This window comes from Myotis brandtii, unplaced genomic scaffold, assembly GCF_000412655.1.
Source record: "Myotis brandtii unplaced genomic scaffold, ASM41265v1 scaffold133, whole genome shotgun sequence".
Taxonomy (NCBI): Eukaryota; Metazoa; Chordata; class Mammalia; order Chiroptera; family Vespertilionidae; genus Myotis; species Myotis brandtii.
Genome location: NW_005354718.1, coordinates 2,689,127 through 2,705,999, shown reverse-complemented (window position 1 = coordinate 2,705,999; position 16,873 = coordinate 2,689,127). Strand labels below are relative to the sequence as shown.

General features: G+C 40.1%; 1 protein-coding gene across 14 annotated transcripts in view; it reads right to left on the bottom strand.

Annotated features, from left to right (window-relative positions):
• Positions 1-4,609: 4,609 nt before the first annotated feature.
• The window catches only part of MGA (MGA, MAX dimerization protein), a 139,102-nt gene continuing 126,838 nt past the window's right edge, over positions 4,610-16,873 (bottom strand). For 13 of the 14 annotated variants that reach the window (XM_014534810.1, XM_014534809.1, XM_014534817.1 and 10 more), the window contains 5 exons: positions 13,459-13,665; positions 12,537-12,648; positions 12,020-12,253; positions 9,533-9,709; positions 4,610-8,527 (listed from right to left, as the gene is read on the bottom strand). In XM_014534810.1, coding sequence (XP_014390296.1) covers positions 7,260-8,527; positions 9,533-9,709; positions 12,020-12,253; positions 12,537-12,648; positions 13,459-13,665 — 1,998 coding nt within the window. In that variant the 3' untranslated portion in view covers positions 4,610-7,259. The remainder of the gene's footprint in view (positions 8,528-9,532; positions 9,710-12,019; positions 12,254-12,536; positions 12,649-13,458; positions 13,666-16,873) is intronic. The other variant, XM_014534815.1, reaches the window with a different exon arrangement.

The following is a 16,873-nucleotide window of genomic DNA, read 5'->3' as shown; positions in this document are numbered from 1 at the left end:
CAAAACGCGAAGTAGCGCCGAGGCCCAGCTCCCGCCGAGGCAGGCGGAGCGGAGGCGAGAGGGTGCGGTCTGCAGCCGAGGGCGTTCCTGGAGCGAACGAATAAGGTGTGTGGGGCGGAGCCCGTGGGCGGGCGAGGAGGCCGGGACCTGCGACTCAGAACCGCGACCCCGCACGTCGTCGTGGCGGGTATCCCTCCTGGAGAACGGTCGGCACAGCTCGGCTTCGGAATGGAAAGAGCCAAGCCTTTTATGGCGTGAGGAGGCCTGTTTCCCCGGGAGAGTGCACTCCCCAGAGCCCCAAGACGGCAACTACGCCCCAGCGGTGCCAAGGTTGGCATCTGATAGGCCCGAGGGACCGGAACCGAAACGAACTCCTCGCTCAGAATTACAGAACTGAGACACAGCCATAGGCTCTGCTCCGCATCGACCCCAAGCGCTGGGACTCCGAGCGGTTAGAATAGTTGTTCGCCGCCACCCGCGCGGCGCGTTGACCTACGTGGAGATGACTCTGGAGCAGCGGTCGCCAACCGGTGGTCCGCGGAACACCGGGGGTCCGTGAGGTCCGAAAGGTTGACGACCGCCGCTAACGTTTTCGATTGCTAAGAAGTGTTACTAACTGGGCAACCTAATTGGCCATGCTGGAAGAAAGGGGAGGGAGAGGATTGCCTTGGATAGAGCGTTGGGCATGTGGGGGAGGAAAAAGAAAAGTATATGTTCCTATGAGATATTTGTTTCAAGGTTTCTTTAACCTTCCATGTCCCATCGCGCTCTCACCACGAGTTAACCAGGACTTTGTTGCTCCAGTGCTTTTCCTTATTCCTATCAAAATCCACTCGTAAAACTTTCCCCCTATTATTGTACTACTTTGGTGAGGTCACTGTCAAGCTTGCTGACTAGTTGTAGTATAGTTTTAGCTTTTGCTCATGGGAGTTGAGGGCGTGCACAGAAATAAAATAACTTTACAGTATGATTCCACAGGTGTCTCTGCATTTTTATTTTCTGGGAGTCTTTCTGCCTCGTTACTACTTCAAGAAATTGCCTTATGAAAAGGTAAGCCTAAGCCAGAGAAATAGTACGAAGCATTTGTCTCAACCTATCCAGATCCTTGGAACACTTGGACACATAAGAGTGAAGAACCCCTAAACCCTTTATATGCAAGGCACTGTAGGACAGCTGAGGGTGGGTCTTCTACAGCCAAGTGGCAAAATAGGTATGTCCTTGTGTGTATTCTACATTATAAAATCAAGGCTGTTAGGTATGTACTTGTGTGTACTCTAACCATGCATTAAAAACAAGACCTGTAAAGCTCACAGATCAAGAAGTGGCCTCCTAGAAGACGAATTAGCAATAGCTACCAGAGGCATGAGACTTCCCTTTCTCTTCGACCATGCACTGCAGGTGTAATGAAATTGTAAAATGATATTCACATATTCCCCAAATCTGGAGGAAGACAAGAGTCGGGAAATGGGAATTGGTCCATTTGACTCCTTGCTAGTCTGTCATTTTACAGTGGTAGGAGCCAATATAACACTAATAAATGGTGCCACCTGGTGTCCTTACTTGTGTGCTGCATTCCCAACAACGGCCACAGAAGTGGTCCCTATTTCTCTCCAGATCACTTTTGTGTACACTAGTGGTTTTCTCACTCATGGCCAAGTAAAATGGGTTTACAGAGTATCATTGGTCATTCCCTGTCCAGCGCTACACTGGTTTATCTCCTTACAGAAAATGTTTCCCAAATTACTCTCATCTGAAGCTGGTTACAGAGGCAAATTCAAGCTCTGCTTTTCAATGTCTAAGATTATCTAGCTGAAAAGCAACTTAGTGTAAGTTCAGATACTTCTAGCCTAGAGCCAAAACCACATTTATCTTTAATTCTTCACAATTTAGTCAAACCTTTATTGTCTAGGTACGTACCAGGCAGCCTTTGAAGTGCCAGTATGTGAATAGGGCTGTTTTCAAGCTTCATGAATTCCTCAGAAAATAACAGTCCCAGGTCCAGTGGAATAGAAGCCTTATTCCTCTTTTCTCCAAGTTAAATACTTGCCACCCCACCCTTCACAATGCAGTTGACCATCCACACACTATTTCACTTTTTATTCTGCTTGTGTATGTCCTAAACATGTATATGGTTGTCACTCTTAAAAAGGTGCCTAAGAAAAGATGTATACACTTGTCTGTTTTGCACTAAGCTCATTAGACCAGATTTAAAAATTCAGCCTAGATTTAACATGCCAATAGGTGCACTTATAAGATCATTGAAAACTAACAAGCTACAGTAACTTGCTCACCAATTCAAATATTTATTTAGCACCTTAATATGCAAGGCACTGTAGGACAGCTGAGACCAATGCTTGCAGTTGGAAACAGGATGAATCTCAAAACAGTGCTTCCAAGACTGCATTCCTACTTAAACTAGAGTTTACTAGAGCGAATTTAGTAGAGCTTAGATTTGTCTCAGAATTCCCAAGTCAACTCAGTTTTTAACCATCTCATCATATTCCACACATACTTGCATCACTATTACTCAACATTTACATCTTTTGTAGTTCAAATTTAATATACAATTATACCTCAATTCAAGTTACATATATATATCAAAATTCTAATTTCAAAAATGCATTTTTGACCATTTTGTTTCCAAATGGCAGTGAGGCCATGTACCTCATCTTTAATTTTCTCTGCATCCAGCCATTCATGTTCATGTAAAATTTTATTGGACACTAGAGGCCTGGTGCACAAAATTCATGCACGGATAGGGTCCCTAGGCCTGGCCGGCAATCAGGGCCAATTGGGGTCTTCCAGCTGCCAGCAGGGGCCTTCATTCTGCGCCACCCCCTGGTGGTCAGCACATAGCGAGTGATCTAACTCCCATTCTCCCAGAACTCCCCAGGGGGCACTTTGCATATCATATATATATATAGACTAGAGGCCCAGTGCACAAATTCATGCACCAGTGGGGTCCCTCGACCTGGCCTGTGGGATCAGGCCGAAACCTGCTCTGACATCCCGAGGGGTCCCGGATTGCGAGAGGGCGCTGGCCAGGCCAAGTGACCCCACCGGTGCATGATTTGGGCCGGGGAGGGACACAAGAGGTTGGCCAGCCAGGAAGGGACCGCAGGAGGGCTCCAGGGTGTGTCCGGCCTGTCTCGCTCAGTCCTGATCGGCTGGACCCCAGCAGCAAGCTAACCTAAGTCAGAGCATCTGCCCCCTGATGGTCAGTGCACGTCACAGCGAGTGGTTGAGCGGCCTTAGCATATCATTAGCATATTACGCTTTGATTGGTTGAACGGCCGACCAGAAGACTGGACACTCAGCATATTAGGCTTTTATTATATAGGGTAATACATTAAATATTGATGCTCTTACAAGTACTTGCTTCAAAATCAGCAATTTTGTGCAAGAAATGTATTCTGATTCTTGGTTATCATTCTCTACAAAAAGTACCTGAAAATGTGCCTACTCTGTGCATTGCTTTTTTAAAAATCTTCTGGGAAGAATAAGGGTTATCATTTTTAGACCCATCTTCAAAGTGCATTTATCTCTCAGTTCACCTGACACCATTCCATTAGACCCGTGGTTGGCAAACCGCGGCTCGTGAGCCACATGCGACTTTGGCCCCTTGAGTGTGGCTCTTCCACAAAATACCACGTGCGGGTGCGCACGTACAGTGTGATTGAAACTTCGTGGCCCATGCGCAGAAGTCAGTATTTTTGTGGAAGAGCCGGTATTTTGTGGAAGAGCCACACTCAAGGGGCCAAAGAGCTGCATGTGGCTCACGAGCCGCGGTTTGCCGAACTGCAGTTTGCCAACCACTGCATTAGACTATCTCAACCAGTATAATTAGGGAGGTGGGAGAAATTATACTACTGAACTTCCCAAATAACATATGGATTGTCTGCCTTCTGTATTCAAAACATTTTCAAACTTACTACTGAAAGGCCTACTGTCGGGTATTTCATCCATAATTCTGGGAAAAAAGACTTGCATTTACTATAAAATTACACAGCGTAATTTGTTTATATAACTGGACTTGATCTGTGACCTAGAGTCATTCAATCTAAAGGATTCCTTTAATAATAAAAACATTTTTATAAATCATGATACTAGTTTACATATATCTTAATTTAAGATCTATTGTGTCCTGGCCAACGTGGCACAGTTGGTTAGAGTGTCATCCTACCATACACCAAAAGGCCGTGGGTTCTCTCTCCCTTCCACTCTCTAAAATCAATTTAAAAACAATTTTTTTAAAGATCATCTATTGTCCTTACCTGCTAAGACGGTGTTTATGTCTTGTTATTACCAACGGTAACGGGCATATTACCCTCACACACATTGGTATTATGAGGCTAGTCTTTCTTCACTGTAGAACAATTTCTTGATATATACTTGCCATCAAGTTGGACAAAATTTTGAAGTCTCCATGTAAAACATGCTTCAAGAATTAGAACACCAAAATTTCCCCAAATGGCATGTCAAAAATTTTGAAAACAGTAAGGAATTCCTTATGATAAACCTACTTCAGTGGCACCTCTCTCAAATATGACTCGAGGCATTAGGATTCTCTACTCCAACCCAGCACAAACTTCCCAACACCAAGACCTGCTTTATTTATTATAACCGATTTATTTCTTTCAAGTTCACACATTCTGCCTCCCACTCACCAAACTTCTTCTGTTCTTGGATTTCTAAAAAAATAGTCATTTTTCAAAAGCAGAAAAGGAAAGATATATATTTAATATATAAAAGAAAAGGCTAAATCTGACATAATTATATTCTTAAAAACATTCCATTTATTTACAGATGTATAAAAAGGCGAATTATTGGTCTACTGAGATCATGCTTCTTATAGAGTTAGGGTGAGCGCTCACTATTCTCCAGATTCCTCAATTTCTCTTGCTCAACTACATCTTTCATAATCACACATGTAATTTTCATAGATCAGTTTTCTCCTGGGGTAAGGTTAAAGGGTAAAGTTTTTGGATTTTTTTAAGTTTCTGTCAAACTTCAGGATTGTTCTGAAGACTGAGCCCTCCTCAAAATAGCCCTGATATCTTCTTAACTCTAAGAGGTCTTGAAAACACCATGATCTTGGGGGTTTGTAATGACATCTGCAGCCTTCCTTGAACACCGGGAATTACCTCTTATTTCCATGTTATTACAACTCTCATAAATAGCCAAATATCTTTCCATTAAGAACTGACTACTACCTGTTTGTCTATAAAAAAGGGAACAGTGTTCAGAAGCAGAATGGTCCTTCTTTTCCTGAGGATTATCCACTCACTTGCCTGTTCCTTGGCTGACTCTCAAAAGGCATAACAAGAGCTTTAGGAAGTCAGGAGGAAATGTGAGGACAAGATGAGCAAGGAAATAATGAGAAACTGCTATACCTAGATTAAAGTACTAGCATCTCCAAGGACAATTATTAGCAGGGAAGACAGGTGCTGGACTCCTTGGCTAAGGCATGAATGAAATCTGCTGGGTAGAGGGGAGTGGAAAGGATAATGAGAAGCACTCATTACCTACTTCAAGCTTCTTCAGTAACCTTAGAGGAGGGAAAGTTGAATGTTAGATGAGCAAGGTGTAGAAAGGCAAGTAGCACAAAACAAAGAATTTGCTCCCACTGCAATTTGCAGAGGAAAATTTTCCACCCTTTTCCATCTGTTGATTACCAGAGTTACTAGAAAGGGAACCAACCATGAAAGTAGTAATTTACTGGCTAGAACCATTCCAAAGTTGGTCTCACAACCTAGGTCTGAAGATACACTGAGTGGGATTTGGGATAAAGGCGGCAGGGGATGTAGAAGAAATAGCATCACCTAGGCACAGCCCAGGCACTGGAAGCTCTTGTGTTAGTGTTTAACAACACAAGCAAATCCTGTCAATGAAGACAGAACATGGGTTACATTCCAAAATATAATTATTTAAGAAAGGCAAAATGTAGCAGCTAAATCCCAGTCTATACATTTTCAGAATAGTGATTCTTGCCCCCGGGAGTTCCCAAGAGACCCCTCAAGTGCACCATGATTATTTACAAACTAGATAGGAAACATCATTTCTATACTCAATACAAATCTCATCTTCTAGGTTGAAAACTTCAGCCTTTGAGAAATCTATCAAAACAACTATACAAAAATATAAATATCTTCATCTTTACAGGCTGTCAGTCCTTCATACCCTGACAGCTGAGTGAAAAAGCTCTACAGATCATTGAATCCATGGTAGCAGATAATAAAAAATATATCTTGATTCAAATACTGCCTTATTTCCCTGGTAAAGAGTGCCTTCTGTGACTTTTCTTTACTTAACATCCTGTGCAGGTAATGAATGAAACCTTCAAGCACCAGGAGGCTGGTTTGCTTTGGGAAATATCCAGCCCCACAGTTTTTTATTTTGGCCAGTCTCTGGTCTCGGGAGGGAATGCTTTTCATTTTAGTTATCTCCTGAGTGACATGATTTGTGAAAGGGGGAGGGCTCCCTCTATGCCTACCTCCAAAATATATATTCCAGGTGAAAATCCCTGGTCCTGTGAAATGGTCTTTTCAGTGCCCAAGACAATAAGGGAGAACTAGGTTTTTTTTTGTGTGTGTGTTTTTTTTAACATCTCAGAATAATTATCTTAGTAATAAAAGTTAAAAGCATTCCTAATTTGCCAAAAGAATTAGATTGATAATTCTTATTGAAAATGTGAAGGAATGGAAGTTGTTTGGGATATGAAAGAGAGATTTTTGCTGAATGCCACAAAGTACTTCACTTTGGTATTCCATGTTATCCCATTCCTCTCCACCTGCTTTTAAAACACCAACTGGAAACTCTCTTTTCTGGATCCTTCTGCACAAGTGCATCACCTCCCTTGGATTTCACACCTAAACCATAGCTATCAAACTACAGTTCAGTCCATAGCAGGTCTGAAGTCTCAAGCAGCTTTTTATCTCATAGGGAACTAGAAAACCACTATGGATCTAGAATCTTATGAATTCTTTAGGTGAAAGGAACACCTCATGTTCAGCAATGGATCAGTCACATCTTAGAGAGGATGAGGAGACCCAGCACCACAAATGAGGTAACACATTTTAACATGATTAGAATTTCATAATAGTAATTTCTTACACCAAGGTCAGCAACCTATCCCTTTCTCTACCATTATCCACTGCATCGAAGTCAAGGATCACAGTTCCATGACACAAATAAACAGATGCCAGCAGAGAAAGGTTGTTTCCCCTCACAGCCTGGCTTCTGCCTAAGGACAAATAAGTTCATTTCCCTGCAGAACTTGATGAGGCCCCAGAGTTGCCCAATTTGACCGCAACAGGTGCCAATGTAGGCATCACCTTGCTCTCCCGGCTTTCCTGGTCATTCCCTATTAAGTTTCTTTTGTGTCCAACTGACCCAACTTTGGCAGCTACCGGTGCCAAACAAGGCATCACCTTGAGACTCTGACAATCTGCATCACTGGAAGGATTAGCTACTTTTAAGCCCAGAGGTGCCAACTTTGGCATAGGCCTCCACAAAGTATCTGTAATGCTGTTCTCTAGGCCAGCCTTCATGTGTAGAATGGGGGGTGAGGAAATATTTTCAGACTCTGCAGGGATACCCTTCCCTCCATCACTGACTTTCCTGTGGGAAAGAGGGGAATCCTTTATCTCCGAGTCAATAACAATCTTAAGGACATCTGGCTCAGAGGCTGGTTCTACAATTTGTTTTTCATTCTCAGAAAAGTCATCATCTTCCAAGTGCAAGAGGAGGGGACTGGCAGAGTCACTCTCTCCTTGTACATCAGGCAACTCTTTCACACCAGTTCCCAAGTGGCCAATCTGGAAACTTGCTCTGTTCCCAGGAGGATGCTTACTGATGAAAGCCTGTCGAGCATCCCCTGGGAACTCTGTATCCATAGAGCTGGGCAGTTCCGCCAGGCTAACAGAGTCATCATTTAGTTGCTGATTAAGAAAGGCAATCTCATTGAGCAGAGAAGTGAGTGTCTCATCAGTATCATCCTCATCTTCCATGTTAGTTAGCAGTTCGCTGGGATCCAGTGCTGCTTCCTCTATAGCTGATGCTGCCTTTCTTAGTTCCATCTCTATGCTTGAGTCTTTCAGATCTTTCATTTTTAATTTATGAAACGAAGACTCCTTTGGCTTCAGTCTCTCCCGTCTTGATCCACTCTCTTTCCATTTATACTGAATCCCTCTCGTATTACCAGAAATCCTTTTGGGTAAGAACTCTTGTGCTTCTTGCACACTGGAAACATCAACCATTTGTGGAAAACCTGAATCTTTATTTGCTAGAAAACCCTGTGTTGGACCCAATGTCATTCTGCCACCTCTATGGTTGCCTCTGGAAGAGATTCTACCTGAATCTTCAAAGGAGTTATCTTCATTCCTGACAGTGTTTTTCAGGTGGTCAGGTGACTTGCCATCAGGAACTTCATGAGAATATTTGCTGCCACTCGTATCTACCAAACCTCCCTCTGTGGCCAGTGATGTCACATTAACAATTCTTGGCATCATAAATAAGTCATCATTTTCTAGGAGAGAAAAAAAAATTTCATTTAGATCTATAGTAGTAAGCACCTCTCTCATTCATACCCAATGACCATTTGGGGAATTGTAGTTAAAATTCCAGTCTATTTTTATGAAAAAGATAAAAAGAAATATTAGTCCTCCAAATTATAGACCTAGCCTAACAATATGTAAAATCCAATAAAAACAACTGGTATTTGAGATCCTAAAAACCAACCATAACCCTAGCCTTAGCACTAGCCCTAACACTAACCCTAATTTAAACCCTAACCTTACAAAAACAAACAAACAAACAAAACACACAAAAAACACACACAAAAAACTGGTATTTGATATTCCATCCTTAATAAAAGTTCCATTTAATTATTTTATAGAAATGCTCCCCAAGTTAATTCTTTATCTTGCCGCAGACATGCATCTTCGTTCTGTTCACCCAATTAACTATTCTGAGGGGAAAGTGAAGCCCCATAGGCAGAACTGAATGACACCTCCAGCCTGGGTTTAGCAGTATTACTAGTAGTAAGGATATCCTTGTACCCTAATAGAAATCTAGGTGCCTAAAACCTAAATCATCAAAGTGAGACTTTTTCAACTCTACTTCTTATCCCCAAAAGCAAGTGGTGTTCAAACTGTATCAGGCTGGTAATGTATGAGTACACCCTCTCTGATTGATTATAATACAAAATTGACAAATACTTCTCAGTACCCAAAACTAAAACAATGACTCTTCATCTTCTTCCTACTCTCACATCTTTTCAATTCTTTTCCTAGTTAGAAATAACTAGAGATCACAAAATAATTCCCAATCCCAGGTAAAAAAACAAAACAAAAACAATCAATACCACAGATGGAGCCAAATGTGTTCCAAAAAGAGGGTCATTTCTTACCAAGGCACATTTGAGTAAAATAGTTCTTCATGATTACAGAACACATTCAAAGGCTTTCTCCACGGTGGGATATCAGGGATAACTCTTTTTCACTATCCATAAAGAACACCACCTATGACATACCTGACTGAGCCACAGCACTTCTGGCAAGTTGAGGCTTCAGATCTGCTTCTAATAGAGCAGGAGAAACAGTTACCACTGGTCCTGAAAATAGGGGACCTTTTAAGGTGAGCAATTGCCCTTGTGGAGTCATCACGATGTTGGCAGAGGTGTGTGGAGTGTTAGATGGTGAGGTATTTTCTGTAAGGAAGATCAGAGATTAGTTAAGGATTAAAAATCTTCAACTAATGCAAGTATAGCCTATGAGTCTAGGACCGTGGTCAGCAAACTGCGGCTTTCGAGCCACATGCGGGTCTTTGGCCCCTTGAGTGTGGCTCTTCCTAAGCCTTAGGAGTACCGTAATTAAGTTAATAACAATGTACCTACCTTTATAGTTTAAGTTTAAAAAATTTGGCTCTCAAAAGAAATTTCAATCGTTGTACTGTTGATATTTGGCTCTGTTGACTAATGAGTTTGCCAACCACTGGAGATATCCCTAAAACTACACAGACTTAAAAGGCATGAAGTAAATTTCAAATTTAGTGAAGGAACCCCAACTTAGAATTTACTTTCTGAACCACTTTTCACTGAATAATGGTTACCTATCCACTGGTTCTCCTGTTTTGTTTTGTTTTTTGTTGTTGTTAATCCTCACCCAAGGATATTTTTTTCATTAAGTTTTAGAAAGTGTGGAAGGGAGGGAGGGAGGGAAAGGTGGGGGGAGATAGAAACATTGACAGGAGAGACTTATCGATTGGTTTGCCTCCTACATGTGCCCCAAACAGAGCCAGGGATTGAGCACCTGCAATCCAGGTACATGCCCTGGACCGATCTGCAACCCTTCAGTGCACGGGCCAACACTCTAACCACTGAGCCACAACAGCCAGGGCCACTAGTTCTTCTAATGCTCAGAATTTGTTATTATTGAGGAATAGAGTTATGGAACCACTTTTTTGATGGAAAGCTTCTGATAGTCTTGATGATGAATCTGGATGAAGACATACAATTCTAATCCTAGGCTTGCTTGCTTTCCTATATACCCCTAACAACTTATTTCAAATTTCTAGACCTCAGTTTTTCTATTTGTGAAATGAGCTGACTGGATTAAATGATCATTAAAATCCTTTCTTAGCAATAACATGATTTGATTCTGCAATGTTAAAACTAACTTATACTTCAGTATTTATCAGTACTATCTTAGTTGATTTTAAAAACCAAATATCCTGGCCCTAGCCGGTTTAGCTCAGTGGATAGAGCGTCAGCCTATGGTCTGAAGATTGCGGTCAAGGGCACCTACCAGGGTTGCAGGCTAGAGCTCCAGTAGGGGGCATGCAGGAGGCAGCCAATCAATGATCCTCTCTCATCATTAATGTTTCAATCTCTCTCTCCCTCTCTGAAATCAATAAAAATATATTTAAAAACAAAAAAAACAAATTTCCTGGTCCATACACTAGGCCACTCAAAGAATAGAAAAGGATATACCATTCTCTAAGGATATACAAAAATAATGTAAAACTAGTATTGTCTCACTTCCAAAAATCAAGACAGGATAGAGCAATAAGTTAGAACCAATTTATAACCTGGAGAGTATCATCCTAACTGAAATACGTCAGTCAGAGAAAGACAAGTATCACATGATTTCACTCATATATGGAATCTAATTAGCAAAATAAAGTGATGAACAGAGTGGATCCAGAGACATGGAAGCATGGAACATAGTGTGGAATCTTGGAGAGAATGCGGGGGAGAATGCATAACCCATGGATGCAGACAGTGGGTGGAGAGGGCCTGGGGTAGGGGTGGGCTAGAGGGGGTCAATGGGAGAAAACAGGGGATATGTGTAATACTTTCAACAATAAAGATTAAAAAAAACAATGTACTTTGTTCCTTAAAGCAATTCATTTATAGGCAATCTGATTCAACAAAATTAAATTTTAAAAATCTTCTAATATATTTGTCTCAGCTAGACCCAAACTTCCTCATGACTGATAAGCAGAACTGCAAGGAAAGAGTTCATGTATAAAGTCTGAAAAGATGGCAGCCTATGAAATACTCACTGAAACACTAGAGGGAAAATATATGACTGTACACTGTATTAGAAGTAGGTCTTAAATGTTATCATGACTGGTAACTTCTTAAGATTTGGTTGAATGTAAAAGCTAGAAACTGAAATCTAATGTAGTTAATGTTCTACTTTTTATATAACCACTAGAGGCCCGGTGCACGAATTCGTGCACGGGTGGGGTCTGGCCAGCCTGCCCCAATCTGCCAATTAGGGGCAGCTGGCCGGCCGGGGGGAGGTGCTGTGGGCAGTTGGCCGGCTGGCCCCACCCCCTGGTCGAACTCCCGGTAGAGAGGAAAATTTGTGTATTAGCTTTTTATTATATAGAACATTTAATTAATTTATTTACAACTAAATTATGGCCACAAGATTCAGTCCACTAAACTAAACTAAACTAAACTGAACTGATGATCATCTACATTAAGAAAAGCAAAGAATGGCCCTCCTACCTGTGGCCTGGTCTCTTTTTCTGGAAAGAATCAAAGGTTTCCCCTTCCTGTTATTTATAAACATCTGTCCGAGATCTACAGATGATGCAGAAGATCCTTCCTGCTGTTTGCTAGTTCTGGGAGACACATCAAACTCATCTGATCCCATCTTCTTTTTTCTTTTTTGTGCCTCTAGTGCTTGCTGTTTTGCATAAATATACTCTAGCTTCTTCAGGACCACTTCTTCTGTCTTACCTATAGGTTGACAAGGAATAAATTGTCACTCTCTATATGACCCCACATAATAATGAGAAATAGAGTCAACTGAAATCCAGTTGATTTAACTATATTCCCCAAAACTATGGAAGGCAAGAGTGATTATAAACCAAGAGAAACCGCCCCATTTAGTCAAAAGATAACTCTGCCGTTAATTATGGGAACCAAGCCTTAAACTAGAATATCTGAAAGAGCTATTGAGAATTTCTCTTTACTAAAACTGTTATCATGCTCTTTACCAAAGATCATTTACATATCTCACCTGAAAGAGATGATACTTTCCGTATCAAAATATTTCTTTTTCGAGTCAGGAGATTTTTCTGTCCTATCAACTTGTCAGCTTGATCTGTTAGTCCCTGAATTTCACTGAATGCCTAAAAATAGAAATAATAATATGTCAATCAACTTGCTCTTCCTACACAACTTCTTTAATTAAAAAAATTTAATCTAATATTTTAGAGAATTTTATAATGCCATTTAAAATAATCCATATATTATTTTTTGTTAAACTGCAGGCTTTCTGGCTTGTAATTCTAAGGAACATGATTATTTCCAAAAAGCATCACTGAGTGGGTAACAGGTGTTTCCACAACTACAAGGTGTTACAAAACGTTTTACTCTGTTTAGATTTTAATTATCAACTTTAAAGTCATTTCCCAGTCAAAGTAAAATCTGATTGAAATAACTTTGTTTAGAGAACTATGAATGCTTGCCTTGTACTCCCCTCCAACTTCTACTTTAAAAGCAACTTATATGAAATTGCCTTAGACAGTCTACATGCAAACTTAAAACTTTCACTAGCTTGAATATTTCAGATTTTCTTTTAAAAGGACTGTAAGAAGTATGTTAAAATATCACTTATGTTGTGCTTTTCACTGTGATAAATTGTTCTAAGTGCTATGGAGCACACCAATGTACAGAGACTGTGCTAAACAGAGCTTACTAGGGTTTTTGCTTTATTTGAAGGAAGGATGGCTCTGTTGATTAAGAATCTGGCTTTTAATGAAAAGCTACTCTGACACAACAAAAAAACTTTTCCCCCTGAAGGATGTATTGGGCCTTCACTAGTCCATATTCAAATGTTAAATACAACTCTATTTCAACCTCCCTTGTGTGATAATACTTTATCTTTTATGTTTAGAAGATTCTTAGTCAAGCTCTTAATGTCTATACAGAACACTTACCCTATTAAGAATGAGACTTTTGGAAACCTTGGAAGAGTGAAGTAATCCCAATGTGATCTTCAGTTTCTCAAAGAGATCCCTCATTTCACCACGCCGGCGCCGCTCATTGGCAGTGTGCGTCCGGCGATAATAAGCAAAAGCTTCTGCTTCTTTCTGTAATTTTTCACTCCAGTATTCAGGCTTCAGTTTTATAGGAACTGGTGAAGTCTGTACAAACAAAAAATGAACACCTAAATATCTTTCACATGTACCTTCCCGCTTCCTCCATCCCAAATGGCATTGCTCTATATCAGACACCCACCATCTTCTGCCTGAACTATCATAGCCTCTCAACATACTACTAGTCTATTCTTCCTCAAAATCTAACAATGTAAATTCCTTTTTTTTTAATTTAACGGTGCAAATTCTTAATCTAACATTTAAAACTCAAACTTTGCATTTTTTCAGAAAATTTTTTCTTGACCCTCAGGATGCCTTAGTCATGCTTTCTCTATTTCAATTTTTTTAAAATTATGTACTATATAGCCCGGCCAGTGTGGCTCAGTGGCTGAGCAACAACCTATGAACTACTAGGAGGTCAAGGTTCAATTCCCCATCAGGGCACATGCTCTGGTTGCAGACTCAGTCCCCAGTAGGGGGCGTGCAGGAGGCAGCTGATAATGATTCTCTCTCATCATTGTTTCTCTCTCTCTCGCTCTCTCCCTTCCTCTCTGAAATCAATAAAAATATACTCAAAAAAAAATTTAAATTATGTATTATAGATGCAAGAAGTAATAGATGCACATAGGGTTTTTAATATAAATATTTAAAAGGTTTATAATGAAAAGCAACTGTGCCCTTCACCTGTATATAAACCCACAGAAACAACCACTTGATCCTTTTTTTATTATTATTTTAATTGATTTCAGAGAGAAAGGGAAAGATAGAGATAGAAATATCAATGATGAGAGAATCATTGATTGGCTGCTTCCTGCACGCCCGACACTGGGATCAAACCCGCAACCCGGGCATGTGCCCTGACTGGGAATCGAACCATGACCTACTGTTTAATAGGTCAATGCTCAACCACTGAGCCACACCAGCCAGGCCACTTGATGCTTACAGATGCTTTTTCTGGCTCTTAAAACTATACCTAAACAATAAATAGTAATATAAGCATATGCTTGTCAATTTTCAATGCTATCTATCCACTTCCTATTATGTAAAAGAGAATTTAGCCCACACCACTCTCTTCATTTCATCATCCCATCTTCCTAATACAAACATACCATTAATTTTAGTTCTTCTATTGATCCCTTTGCAACTTGAATATAATACTGATCTCAATCTCTTACTTCATCAGTAGGCAGTATCTCTATAAAATGAGGTTACCAGCACTTGTTATCCTTCCCCTTATTTCTTCTTTGCTCTTCTATCTCCCAATTTGTCATTTGTACTTAAACATTTTTCAACACTAAAACTAAGTCTTCCACACTTTATTTGTGATAATACAGGTTTTAAAAAATCACTAACAGTGACTACCCTATTATGACAATGTGAATACTATTTATACAAAGTAATAAATACATTTCCTGTCTTCCTATAGTTTCTTGATTTTGTTTTTCCCTCCCTGATGGGTCTAGTTGTCTTTTTTTTTTTATCTGACACTGTCTTTATCATAACCCTGCTAATACCGAAACTCATATAAAATTATTGTCTTTTTTTTTCCCATTGATTTTTAGAGAGAGAAAGAGAGGGAGGAAATTTGTTGTTCCATTTATTTACACATTCATTGATTGATTCTTGTATGTGCCCTGACCAGGGATCCAACCCCAAACCTTAGCATATTGGGACAACACTCTAACCAACTAATAAGCTACTTGGCCAGAACTAAAATCACTTTCTTTCTAAAGTTAAACTTGTTGAGGATTAGTATAGTACGGGAGAATAAAAGATATAACAAGACAGAATAAAATCTAATACCAAGTTTAAATATAGCAAAACGTTATAAATAATTTGCATGTAATAATTAGGGCACAAAAACAATAGATTGTATAAATAAGTTTGAAAAATATTTTATCTGAAAAATGTTTTAATATGAATGAAAAAATATAGTAATATGTACAAAATTGATTACAAGCATGTAAATATGTATCATGTGATCCCCAAAATCAGATCAAACTCAAACTAACCATACCAAGTGGTTTTTAAGAAAGAATCTGAATACCACCCTTCAGCTCAACCCAAGCTCTATCACTGTCTTTATCTCTTAAATTAAGAAGACAAGCCCTAACCCGTTTGGCTCAGTGGATAGAGTGCCGGCCTGTGGACTGAAGGGTCCCAGGTTCAATTCCGGTCAAGGGCATGTACCTTGGTTGCAGGCACATCCCCAGTAGGGGGTGTGAAGGAGGCAGCTGATCGATGTTTCTCTCTCATCGATGTTTCTAACTCTCTCTCTCCCTTCCTCTCTGTAAAAAATCAATAAAATGTACTTTTTTAAAAAGAAGTCAGAATAGTGCCCTAGCTGGTTTGGCTCAGTGGATAAAGCGTTGGCCTGCGGACTGAAGAGTCCCGGGTTCGATTCCGGTCAAGGGCACATGCCCGGGTTGTGGGCTTGATCCATAGTAGAGGGCGTATAGGAGGCAGCTGATCAATGATTCCCTCTCATCATTGATGTTTCTCTCTCTTTCCTTCTCCCTTCCTCTCTGAAATCAATAAAAATATATTTTTAAAAAAAGACAGAATAGCAAGTGGAAAATGATTTAAACTACCAAACTCTCTTGCATTCTTAATGTCAATAAGGATAAAGAGAAAACTTGGCTTAATTATACCATGATATACAGTAAATATATTAATAAAATCAAAGAAGGTTTTAATTTCATGGCTCCTTAAACTGCTAGCCATCATTATAGAGAATAATTAATTTTTAGGTTACTGAAAAATCACTGAAGAATGCCAGCTTGTTTTATAGCATATCATTATATTATAGGATTAAAATGGTCAAGAAATTTATAAAACCTGATTATGCACATCAATTTTAATTAAATGCATAATTTAATTTAATTACATCCATTTTAATGCTTCTAAATTATTCTACCATCTGGGTAGAAGAGAGAATTAAGAAGAGAAATAGCATTAAAAATATAATTTCATTAAGGGTTGAAAAAAAAAAAGCTGACTATATTAACTCACTAGTAAGACTAACCCTGAATATATCTAATACTAGGGGCCTAGTGCATGAAATTCATGCACTGGGGGGGGGGTGTCCCTCAGTCCAGCCTGCCCCCTCTCATATACTGGGAGCCCTCAGGGGATGTCCTAGTGACGGCTTAGGCCCGCTCCCTGCTCCCCTTGGGGATAGGGCCTAAGCCGCAGTCTGGCCTCCCTTTGTGGGAGGTGACCAGGCTGATCAGGGGAAGGCACCAGCCCCATCACC